Source organism: Nothobranchius furzeri, chromosome 8, assembly GCF_043380555.1.
Source record: "Nothobranchius furzeri strain GRZ-AD chromosome 8, NfurGRZ-RIMD1, whole genome shotgun sequence".
Classification (NCBI taxonomy): Eukaryota; Metazoa; Chordata; class Actinopteri; order Cyprinodontiformes; family Nothobranchiidae; genus Nothobranchius; species Nothobranchius furzeri.
In genome coordinates this window covers 11,206,495-11,217,882 of record NC_091748.1, presented here as the reverse complement: position 1 = coordinate 11,217,882, position 11,388 = coordinate 11,206,495, and the positions used below count along the sequence as shown (strand labels likewise).

General features: G+C 46.0%; 1 protein-coding gene across 5 annotated transcripts; it reads right to left on the bottom strand.

The window, feature by feature from the left end:
* Positions 1–850: 850 nt before the first annotated feature.
* On the bottom strand, positions 851–9,218 carry LOC129163973 (uncharacterized). Of its 5 annotated transcripts, none has more exons than XM_070554004.1 (4): positions 9,084–9,218; positions 1,475–4,013; positions 1,085–1,152; positions 853–990 (listed from the first exon to the last, which is right to left on the bottom strand). In XM_070554004.1, exon 2 carries the CDS (start codon positions 3,998–4,000, stop codon positions 1,574–1,576), a length of 2,427 nt encoding a protein of 808 aa, XP_070410105.1. In that variant the 5' UTR covers positions 4,001–4,013; positions 9,084–9,218; the 3' UTR covers positions 853–990; positions 1,085–1,152; positions 1,475–1,573. The 5 variants fall into 5 exon arrangements, with proteins under 5 accessions (XP_054599332.2, XP_070410105.1, XP_070410103.1 ...); XM_070554002.1 differs by lacking the exon at positions 9,084–9,218 and adding an exon at positions 8,861–8,997; XM_054743358.2 differs by lacking the exon at positions 9,084–9,218 and having other exon boundaries at positions 1,475–4,169.
* Between the last annotated feature and the right edge of the window lie 2,170 nt (positions 9,219–11,388).

Here is an 11,388-nt window from a genome sequence, read left to right as displayed (position 1 = left end):
TTCTTCAGCTCAGATCAAAGGAAGTCAAACATAAACATCTCTATACGTGTCCCTGAAGTTCTTATCACATCCTAGGCTACACCATAAAAAGTCGATACAAGGTTAAACTACAACATAAATTTGTCATGGATAGCAGATTAGTTGAAACACACACATCATTTATGGCAGCGTGAGATCAGGAGTCAAATCACCACACACAGACCTTTAGCTGAACCCTGAAGCCTGGTTTCACTAACATACAGATTTGAGATGTAATCCAGAACTGCTATTATATAATAAGACAGGTCTGGAGGAATCGAAAATCTTTATTCAACACCCCCCTTGAAACCAAGCTTCGTTAAATGGCATAAACTGCGGGAAATACTGCATATTCAAATTTCCTGGATACAAGTAAACATGTGGATTTATTGCATTCATCACTGGTGGTACTATGGCCTGGACAGACGGAGCGGCCTGAAGCTGCCGACGCAGATCGAACTCCGGAGGGCTCACTTCCTGCATCGGAACGTCCACTTTAGCAGGTGATGGTTGCATCCTGACCACACGCCTTGGCTCTTCGCCCTCCTGCACGTAGTCGTTGTGGGGTGTACTGATCCAGCACCAGTCAACGTCGCCCTCTCTGAAGTGAGAGAGTGCACAGGGCAAGCGCGTCTGGCCCCGTGACACATCGCGCCTGACACAATCAAAATGCTTAACTAGAGTCGAGCGTGTAATTCTCTGAAGAATCTTCTCCCTCCTCGCCACTCGAGTCCCTTTATGACTGGTACCATCAGAGACCAACACAATACGTTCCCAAACATGTGCGTTCCACGGTCCATTCGGGTTTATCCTTACAGGTTTACCATCCACCAGCCCGTAAAGTGAAACTCTCTTGGGTGGTATCACCCCAGGCTGACGTCGCTTGTTCACCAGCGGCTTCTGTCCACTGGGTGGCAGCACCAGCATCTCCTGAGAGTCTGGGCCAGGCAATAGATCCTCTGATTCATCAACCTAAAAACACACACAGAGACACTAAACAGACCTTGGTTCTGGTACCAGTCACACATGACCTTTATGACCCCACTAGGGGTCAGCAGCACCTTACCATCCTCTGTGAACTTGAGGTCAGGTCTTTCTCACAAAATGCAGCCAGACACTTCTTCATCATTAATTCTGTTAGTACAACACATCCATATAATGATATCAAACATGCCACTAATAGGTATGTAAAAATCCTAGAGACCTCTAATGCAGGTCACAGGTCTTCACTGCTTCCCGCAGGAATTACACAAGTTACAGCATGCAAATTAGTAACCACAATGAATAAGTGGGCCTTTCCATCCTGATCAGATAACAGGATGTACCAATCATTCTCTCATCATGCATTAAGCAGAAGTTATCACATCAACATTCCAAGAGTCCTCAGTTAGGCCTCTTGTGCATCTAATATTAGCATATCTCGCCGGTAAGATTAACCTAATAGAGACAGTCTTACCGAGGTAATCAGCACATCCTCATCTGCTTCTCCAAATACCTCACGTGGAGATTCTGCACGGGCCATAATACCTTGAGAACTTTCTCTTCAAGGGAGATGCTACCTGCGTGCAGCTCTGTTCCTGAGTGCCCGGCGTCCACGTGGTCCCAATCTAATTGACTCAGGAGGCCCTTCCTCCTGCCATCGGGGCTGATTAGCAGATCTCCTGTTGCAGCTGGCAAAACACTTCAAAAGATGCATGAGTTTAACACAAACAGATAACATCACCAGGACCCCTCCTACGATCACAGGGACCTTGGCGTAAACCCATAATTCAGAGATTATCAGAGAGGCAACACCCATTGCTCCCTGGGCGACCACCTTAACGGCCTCTCTGATACCTAAGGTTAATCCTTGGCCAATAATTTTAAAACCCTTCTGGACAAATTCCCAATCAGACATCCTAGCTCTTTCACTCAACCAACATGTGCCTGTCCGATTGGGAAAATGAAAGGAACCAGAACAGTTCTGCTCCCAACGACCCCCACCAACAGGAATCCATGCTTGAAAGGGCCATATACCCAAGTCGCTCCTGTATTCAACAGCATCTATGTCCTCCTGACAAAAACAAGCCTTGGGGCCTTTCGAGTTGGCAAAGTAACCCCATCCTACTCCTAATGATGGGAAATTCTCTGAGTCCCAGACGACGTAGCTGCTCCAATTTGAGTGCCACCAGTGGGGGTAACCGTGAGGGTCAACAAAGCCGCCCAGTTCATAAGGATTATACACATTTTTCCCATTTCTAACAGCAATTTTCGTAGCGGGCTGGGCCAAAGTTCTGAAGCACGCATCAGACCTACACCACCTGGTTAACAGAGAATTTCGCACCCAATGTGCTTCCCTGAATCGTAAAGCTTGTTCGCGATACGCATAATCATACTCCAAGTCTCGCAGCTCTCCAGTATAATGCCCCCATGTCATATTCATAAACCGAAACTTTGAATAAGCTGGGGTGGAGTACAAATCATCTAGATGCGGACCTTGAGATCGGACCATAGTCAGTTCTATTAAACTGCCATGTTTCTCCATCCTCACGAACGGAGGAGTCATATTTACACCTTTTTTCACATTTACATCTTTAATCGTTGGGACTGTAGCTGGGTTCAACAACGCCAGTAAATTAGCCATCCAAAAGATTGTAGAGCCGAGTCTCTCTTTAGGCCTGCATTCTAACACCCCTTCTGTCAGATTGGTAGCCCACCATTGTCCAAAAAGGACATCGTACTCTGTCACTCGCCCTGGCTTATCGAACCCGTTCGGGGCAAAATGTCCCATTAAGCCATGAACATCCTCCGTCCACATTTCATATGACACATTCAGAGCCCATCTCTTCGATGTGCTATTCACAAGCCATGCATCATGACTCGTTTTCGGAATCATACCAGGAAAAGGACCTCGTACATGTCCACCTAAGGACATTAACTTCCATATATAATTATTCCACCATGTTCTGGGGTATTTTGGGTCACTAGTTAATTTCTTAATACATCTCCACACGCTATCCGCCTCTCCTTTGTCCCAGGCCAGACGTGGGATGATCATAAAATATTCTGTCATTCCATCTATCAAGCTCCTGTTCAGCACATGCGGAGCATGAATGAAGTTTAATTTAACTCCCTTTGGGGTTACATGCAATGTCATGGGTAACAGTTGTTTTCCCTTTCCTAAAGGGATCATTTTGTAAGCTGAAAAAGCTTTGGTTCTGTCCAACCAAATACTCTGCGGACTAGGAAGCCTGTGGCCTTTCGTCTGCTCTTTAGCAGCACGCGTCTGCCTCCTCAAGTGAGGGGTCACAGCCGTGTCTGCGTCTTGTGGAGCAATCAGCTGCGACATGGGGGGTAGGGAACCCCCCTCCATTGCCCAGCTATCATTCCCAGCTGCAGTTCCATTCGGGAACGCAAGGAGTCTGAATATCATGCAATCAGAAACCTTATCAAAACCAGTTATATATTCTCCCCAGACAGTTAGTACCCCAAAATGGTAGATTTTAGTAATACATTCCACAGGTTGTACATCAACTGTGAAATCCCACACTTTAAGCTTTCCTTCCTCCCATCCTAACAGCCCATAAGTAGAGTTATGGCTGCCGGTGACATTATTGAGCTGTTCTAACCACATCAGCCAGCCGGTAGATGTGGGGCTACAGGCCTCGCCTGGATCAGGGATTGGACAGCCCTGTGTAACAGCCTTACAATATTCCATCCACTGAGTGGCATTAAAGTTCTCCTCGTGAGGAGTCAAGCACGACACTCTAGGCAGGTCTAGGGTTCCTGGTCGCTTGTGAACCCACCCTTTAACCACAGCCGTGGTCTTGAGTGTTACAACTCGTGAAACAGGCATTGAGATAAAAGATATCGCTACCACACAGATTAATAAGCCGATACAACATAAGATACCTCCTCTCCAATTCTCCCAGCAAGTCTTATCAGGAGGTCGTGTGAGGAGCCGATCTAGCTCCTCCTCCTCCCACTCTCCGCAGGAATCCATGAATCTCTGCTGCCTGTAGAGACGAGGAGAATTAGGCAGAGAGCTTCATCATACACATTTTTCTTAATTCACCTGTGGCCTTGGCGCAGCCACGGTGTCCCTTGTAAATAGCCTGGGGGTCTCCGCGTGCCGATCCCACTCCAAGTTTACTGCTATTAAAACACCATCACTCTTCTTGAGTGAGTCTCTCCAGACATCCAGCTTCTTCCAGCCTTTTTTTGTTTTAACTAATACTTGCGTCTGACTTCTGGTTATTGACAAGTCATTACATGTTGGTACAGTAGCTGAGGTGTACCAATCCTTATCTGTTGTCTCATGACGAACCTGTCTCCTTTCCCACTCGTCAGTGGTTACAGGAAACTTGCCTCGCCTGTCTCTCCAACACAGCTGTGGTTCAGTAGCTTCCCACAGCACCTTTCCCCAAGGTGAGAAAGTTTCACTCAAACTCCCTCCCTTTCTAGTACACACTATCTCTTTAAAGCAATTCTCCCAATATGCCTGGGAGCATGTCAATCCTGACAGGTGACTCATCTCAGGAACCAGCAACACCACAGGGTAAATTCGCACCCCACATGAACTGGAACAACTGGAGAGTCTTCCTTTGTCCACTCTGCAACATTTTCTAGATTCATCAACACTATGATGATCCAGACGACCAATTCTTGTTTTGCCTGCTTTACTCATCCAACAATCTCCACACCACGCCACTTTCATCACACCATGTAATTCCACAGCATTTGTGGGTGAAGGATTTTTTCTCAGAACTTTGTCTTTAAGAAATCTCGGGCCTTCCCATTTTATCTCAGCAACCTCATTGCCACAGTTTGCGCATGTACCCGGTCTGTAAACTGACCAGCTGAAGCACTCCTCATCACAACTTTGCCCTTGTACTTTACCTAATGTAATCCCCCCTGAACTTGATGCACTCAGCAGCCATATTGGGGATGAAATTCCCCCTTCATTTAGTGGGACCCACTTCTTTACAGTCTCCAAGCCAGACTGTTTTCTGGTTAGGGGTTGCACATCTGATTGTGTTACCTTCCTGGTTCCCCTCAATCTTTTCAACTTTTCCATCCTGGGGTCTTTTATGCAGGAAGCTTCTCTCTTGTTCTCCCTGTGGAGAGACAGAGGGTGTGTCTTTAGCAGATTCTTGTCTTAAAGGCTGTTCTAATAGAGCCCTATTAACAGCCAGAACTGCACCTGGAGAATCCCATTCCTTCAAGTTCAAGGTTTTTATCGCCTCTTTAACGGTGCGAACTGCTCTCTCAGCCACTCCATTTGTGTGTGGCTTGTAAGGGATGGACCACTGGATTATTAGTCCTTCATTCTCCAGTAGCTCCAGAACAACTTTATTTTTGAAATGTGGTGCATTATCCATCCTGATAGCTTTTATTTGTGGATAACACACCATTATTCTCGCTAGGCAATCTGCAATCCTTCCTGCTGTCATATTGGGCAAAGGGAACATACCCCCTATATTCTCCCCCCTGTTCCCTTTGACCACCAGGAAATACTTGTTGCCCTTTTGTGTTCTCTTCAGCTCTCCAATGTCACAAGAGACAGAGGTCAAGCCTTCTGGACCAATACGGTCACCAACCACTTTTTCTGTGGGTTGTTTTCCCAGCTCTAAGCATAGAGCGCAGTGTGATTTAACATCTCTCAGCACAGAGTCCAAATGGGGGATGCAAACTGCATTCTGCAAGCACCACTTCTTCAGCCTTTGAAAACCAGGGTGCCCCAAAGTTTCATGCAGCTTCTTCACCAGGTCGTGGTCAGACTCTGTACTGTCATGCAAAACCAGTCTCACCATTCTTGCCTGCACCAGCCTGTCCACCGCAGCATTTCCTCTGGCAGCAGAGGTGTCACTCAGTGTGTGAGCCGGCTGGTGTCGAACCTGGAAGTTACCTTTTCTTAGACAGTTAGCGATCAAAGCCCACTCGTCTGTGAATTTCACAGGACCTCCAGCCTGACCCTTAGTCATCCCATGCTTCTCCCACGTGGGGAGTTCATTGTTCACCCCTTTACACACCCATTCGCTGTCAGTGATGATCAGCGCAGGAGATTTCCCATGCGTCCGCACATGGTGTACCATAGCTTCCAAAATAGCTGTGAGCTCTGCTTTCTGAGCAGAACCTGCAATCCTCCCCTTTCTCTGAGAGGTCTTCTTGTTATTTACATATTTAATCCATGCCCAGAATGCCATAACATCATCCTGGGTTTTAGACCCATCCGTGTAGTAGGTGACGCCCTTCTCTGGGTCCCTAGGAGGGTCACTCTCCTTTCTTTTCTTAGGTTTCACATCAGATCCCTCCGGGATCAGTGAAATGGTGGGGTCAAGCAACATCGCATCCCATTTCTCATTCCTGGACGTGAGGGCTTTGCCAGGAATCATGTGAGTGGATGTGAAGTTCCAAAGCTCTGGTTCCCTCGTGTACAGTAACACAGGTTGACCATCAGCTAACCACAGGATGGGAAACAAATATTTATGCCAAGCTGCAAGTTCTCTCTCCCATGGGAGAAACTTGTCACGTTCTGGGCCTTTCCATGTAGAATCCCACATGGCAACCGCGCGCTCAGACCCATCATTTCCAGCATACACCGTGAACCCATCGTCACGTTTATCCGTTCTGATCCAGAGCGGTTTCTCTGTGTCCCTGTGCTCCAAAGCACAATGATTGTTTTTGCAAAACTCAATGACCTCTCTCACTCTCTGAATCTCCTCTGATGTAAGCGCACGGTCATTAGTTATTAATCGTCCCCCCAGCCTGCTCCTGAGCCCTCGCTTTAAGGCTTGGAGGGACTGCATTTTCTCTGACAGCTGTGGTATATTTTCAACAAAAAACCCCAGCTTTCCCACTACCCCTTCAAGCTGTAACAGGGTTTTTGGCAGTGTGATGTTCTCAAAAACTGTCACATCCACCTCTTTCCCTTCAGGAGTGTACTGATAGCCCAGAAACTTTATGTCCTGAGTCACCAGCTGAGTCTTGTCCAGGGCAATCAGAAACCCTGCTTCACTCAGTTTCCTCATCACACGCAAAGAGTCTCTGAGCAAAAGCTCAGGGTCGTCGTTTGTCAGCAAGATGTCATCTATATAGATCACGACGTCTTCTCCTTGTAACACATCTTCTATGATCGACTGAAACACATTTCCCGAATTGATGAACCCCTGAGGCAGTCTCTTCCAGACAAAGGTCTTATTTCCCACCTGGAAACCTGTTAGCTTCTGGGATTCCACAGAAATTGGTACCGACCAGAATCCGTTTGCCAAATCCAGACTGCTTTTGTATCTCCCAGGGCGCACCTGCGTCCGGGCCCTCTGAGGGTTCACTTTATATCTCAGGTCTGGAACAGTTCGTTCATTCAACGCTCTCAAATCATGTACCAACCGATATTTGCCGTTCGGTTTAGGCACCATTTGGATAGGTGTCACTGTGAGGCTCTCTTTCACCTCTTCCAGAACACCCTGACGTGTTAGGTCAACGAGTAACTCGTTCAAATCCTCCATCCCCCTCCTTATTGGATACTGAGGTACACGCGGGGGAGGGGTAGCTCTGATTACATATGGCTCACCTTTGTACAATCCACAGTCATTTTTATTTTTTGCAAAGTTAATAGTTTTTAGCTCGTGTCTGAGAAGGGCTTTTTGTTTATCATCAATCAAAGCTCCCTGAACAATCCTGTCCATTTCTTTATCCACATCTACCACAGCTCCTCTCACCACCACCCGAAAATCATGATCTGGCGCAAGGCTTGCTGGATGAGTAAAATCAGACAGATTATTTTGCACAAGCTCCACCAAGTCTGAAATGCACAACCAACTAGCATATTTCGGCGCAGGAATGCATAAAGCGGGCATTTTATCATTGAACGCGGGTTGAAAATCAATATCTGACCCATCTGCTAGACGTGCTGAGCGTAACTCACTAACCTCTGTTAGAAAATATCGCTCCCACTCCAGCTGGGCCGTCACGAGCCCACAAGCTCTCAATATCAGCCATTCTCTCACCGCGTTCTTCCTCCCTCGCTTACTGCAGCCATCCCTAAATTTTCCCTCAGTTACACGAGTATCTTTACTCATAAAGATCACCTCGCATCAAAATCGTTGTCCTTTAAAGGCAGGGTGTGAGTGCACACACACCAGCAGCAACTCAGCTGTTCTGCCCCGGATTACGTCCACGAGGTCAGGAATTGCAACCTGCGACTTCATTCTATTTTGTGAGAATCTTTTACGAGGCCACTCACTTTCCTGCGTGTGAGAATTCTGCTAAGAGGTTCTCACAAAACCCCTTTGCGCCGTGTGCACCTGGTGGAGAGAAACGCACTTCTACGGAACCGATCCAACCGGACCAGTGCGTTCCAACACACTTCCAGCTACTGGACTTCAGAATCTAAACTCATAGGCTCCCTAAACGGCCCCCTTCGGCCAATATAGCCGGCTCCTTAGGGACAAATTGTCCGCCCTTGCGGACAATTTTCCCAGTTCCGGACTTTCTAAGCTCACGACAGGTTGTTTTCTACTCAACTGCGAAATCACAGCCCCACGTTATTGGGCGCCATGTTACAAGTCATCCTCCCAAACTAGCTGACTCTTTAATAAACACTACGTCTCAGGGTTGACTTGTAATTCTATTTGTGCGTGAGCGTGACTCCAGTCTGAGATTACACCTCTGTGAGCTAATCAGCGATCATCTTTACCTAGATTTAGACTCTGGCAAACATACTTTAGCAGCACAAAGGAAGACTCTTGTTATAACTTCACCACAACTCAGTCACCTGCAGCTTATGCTATGCCCAGGTTAAAGACTTTAAGTTTAAATGTAAACCTCTTGGAGCGGGATCAAAAAGTAACCAGCGCCTCACCTTTTAGCTGTTACACGACACGATTGGAGACCCCAGGCTGGAAATTCCGTTTAAAGCCCCTTATATGAAGGAGCAAATATTTTATTTTATATGATGAAGTAAAAGTATTCCAGATTTCCCGACGCAGCGGGTCAGATCACTCAACCGTTACAGTTGTCCTCCGAACTCTTCCCAAACACCCAAAAAACCCGAGAGACCGACCCCCTCTCCATGGAGCCCTCACCCTTTTATTCTCCTCGACTCTCTCCTCCTAGCCCCCCTTCCGTCTCCATGGCAACCCCTGCCTCGGAAACATTCTCCGGCCTTGGGTCCTCTCCCAGCCCCCTCCGGTATCAGTCAGATGGGCGGGGGTCTTCCCTCCTCCTTCTTCCTTCTTCAGCTCAGATCAAAGGAAGTCAAACATAAACATCTCTATACGTGTCCCTGAAGTTCTTATCACATCCTAGGCTACACCATAAAAAGTCGATACAAGGTTAAACTACAACATAAATTTGTCATGGATAGCAGATTAGTTGAAACACACACATCATTTATGGCAGCATGAGATCAGGAGTCAAATCACCACACACAGACCTTTAGCTGAACCCTGAAGCCTGGTTTCACTAACATACAGATTTGAGATGTAATCCAGAACTGCTATTATATAATAAGACAGGTCTGGAGGAATCGAAAATCTTTATTCAACAATTAGCACTTATGGTTTTTAAATGGCACCCAGAATTATGTGGCACAAAGCACAATTTCACATCATTCTGGGTTCATTTGTGTGAAAACAAGGTCCAATCAGGCTGAAACGTTACAGGAAGGTAGAATCTATTGAGTTGTAAGTGATCTGAACGTTTCATGATGATAGTACTTTCCTAAGGGGATGAAACCATGTCCCAAAGGTCACCAGGCCTGGTGTCACTTTAAAGAAGTAGTCCAATTACACCTTTGAGGGCTTATAACTTGGTTTCTGAATGTCCTAGAGAGATCAGGTTTGTTTTAGTATACTCCAATCAACAGCCCCTACAACCACAAAAAGGAATGGAGTCATTAGAACTTATGGTTTTTAAATGGCACCCAGAATTATGTTGCACGAAGCACAATTTCACATCATTCTGGGTTCATTTGTGTGAAAACAAGGTACAATTAGGCTAAAACGTTACAGGAAGGTAGAATCTATTGAGTTGTAAGTGATCTGAATGTTTCATGATGATAGCACTTTCCTAAGGGGGTCAAACCACGTCCCAAAGGTCACTGGATCTGGGGTCAATTTAAAGAAGTAGTCCAGTTACACATTTGTGGGCTTATAACTTGGCTTCTGAATGTCCTAGAGAGATCAGGTTTGTTTTAATGTACTCCAACCAACAGCCCCTACAACCACAAAAAGGAATGGAGTCATTAGCACTTATGGTTTGTAAATGGCACCCAGAATTATGTTGCACGAAGCACAGTTTCACATCATTCTGGGTCCATTTGTGTGAAAACAAGGTCCAATCAGGCTGAAACGTTACAAGAAGGTAGAATCTATTGAGTTGTAAGTGATCTGAACGTTTCATGATGATTGCACATTCCTATAGGGGGTCAAACCATGTCCCAAAGGTCACAGGGCCTGGTGTCACTTTAAAGAAGTAGCCCAGTTACACCTTTGTGGGCTTATAACTTGGCTTCTGAATGTCCTAGAGAGATCAGGTTTGTTTTAGTGTACTCCAATCAACCACCCCTACAACCTCAATAAGGAATGGAGTCAATAGCACTTATGGTTTGTAAATGGCACCCAGAATTATGTTGCACGAAGCACAATTTCACATCATTCTGGGTCCATTTGTGTGAAAACAAGGTCCAATCAGGCTGAAACGTTACAAGAAGTTAGAATCTATTGAGTTGTAAGTGATCTGAACGTTTCATGATGATCGCACATTCCTATAGGGGGTCAAACCATGTCCCAAAGGTCACCGGGCCTGGTGTCACTTTAAAGAAGTAGTCCAGTTACACCTTTGTGGGCTTAGAACTTGGCTTCTGAATATCCTAGAGAGGTCAGGTTTGTTTTAGAGTACTCCAATTAGCAGCCCCCATTACCACTAAAATGAATGGAGTCATTAGAACTTATGGTTTTTAAATGGCACCCAGAATTATGTTGCACGGAGCACAATTTCACATCATTCTGGGTTCATTTGTGTGAAAACAAGGTACAATCAGGCTAAAACGTTACAGGAAGGTAGAATCTATTGAGTTGTAAGTGATATGAATGTTTCATGATGATAGCACTTTCCTAAGGGGGACAAACCACGTCCCAAAGGTCACTGGATCTGGTGTCAATTTAAAGAAGTAGTCCAGTTACCCATTTGTGGGCTTATAACTTGGCTTCTGAATGTCCTAGAGAGATCAGGTTTGTTTTAGTGTACTCCAATCAACAGCCCCTACAACCTCAATAAGGAATGGAGTCAATAGCACTTATGGTTTGTAAATGGCACCCAGAATTATGTTGCACGAAGCACAATTTCACATCATTCTGGGTCCATTTGTGTGAAAACAAGGCCCAATCA

Bases quoted from the DNA above. Each gene is read 5' to 3' on its own strand.
- LOC129163973 (XM_070554004.1), bottom strand. From the start codon at position 4,000: ATGGATTCCTGCGGAGAGTGGGAGGAGGAGGAGCTAGATCGGCTCCTC.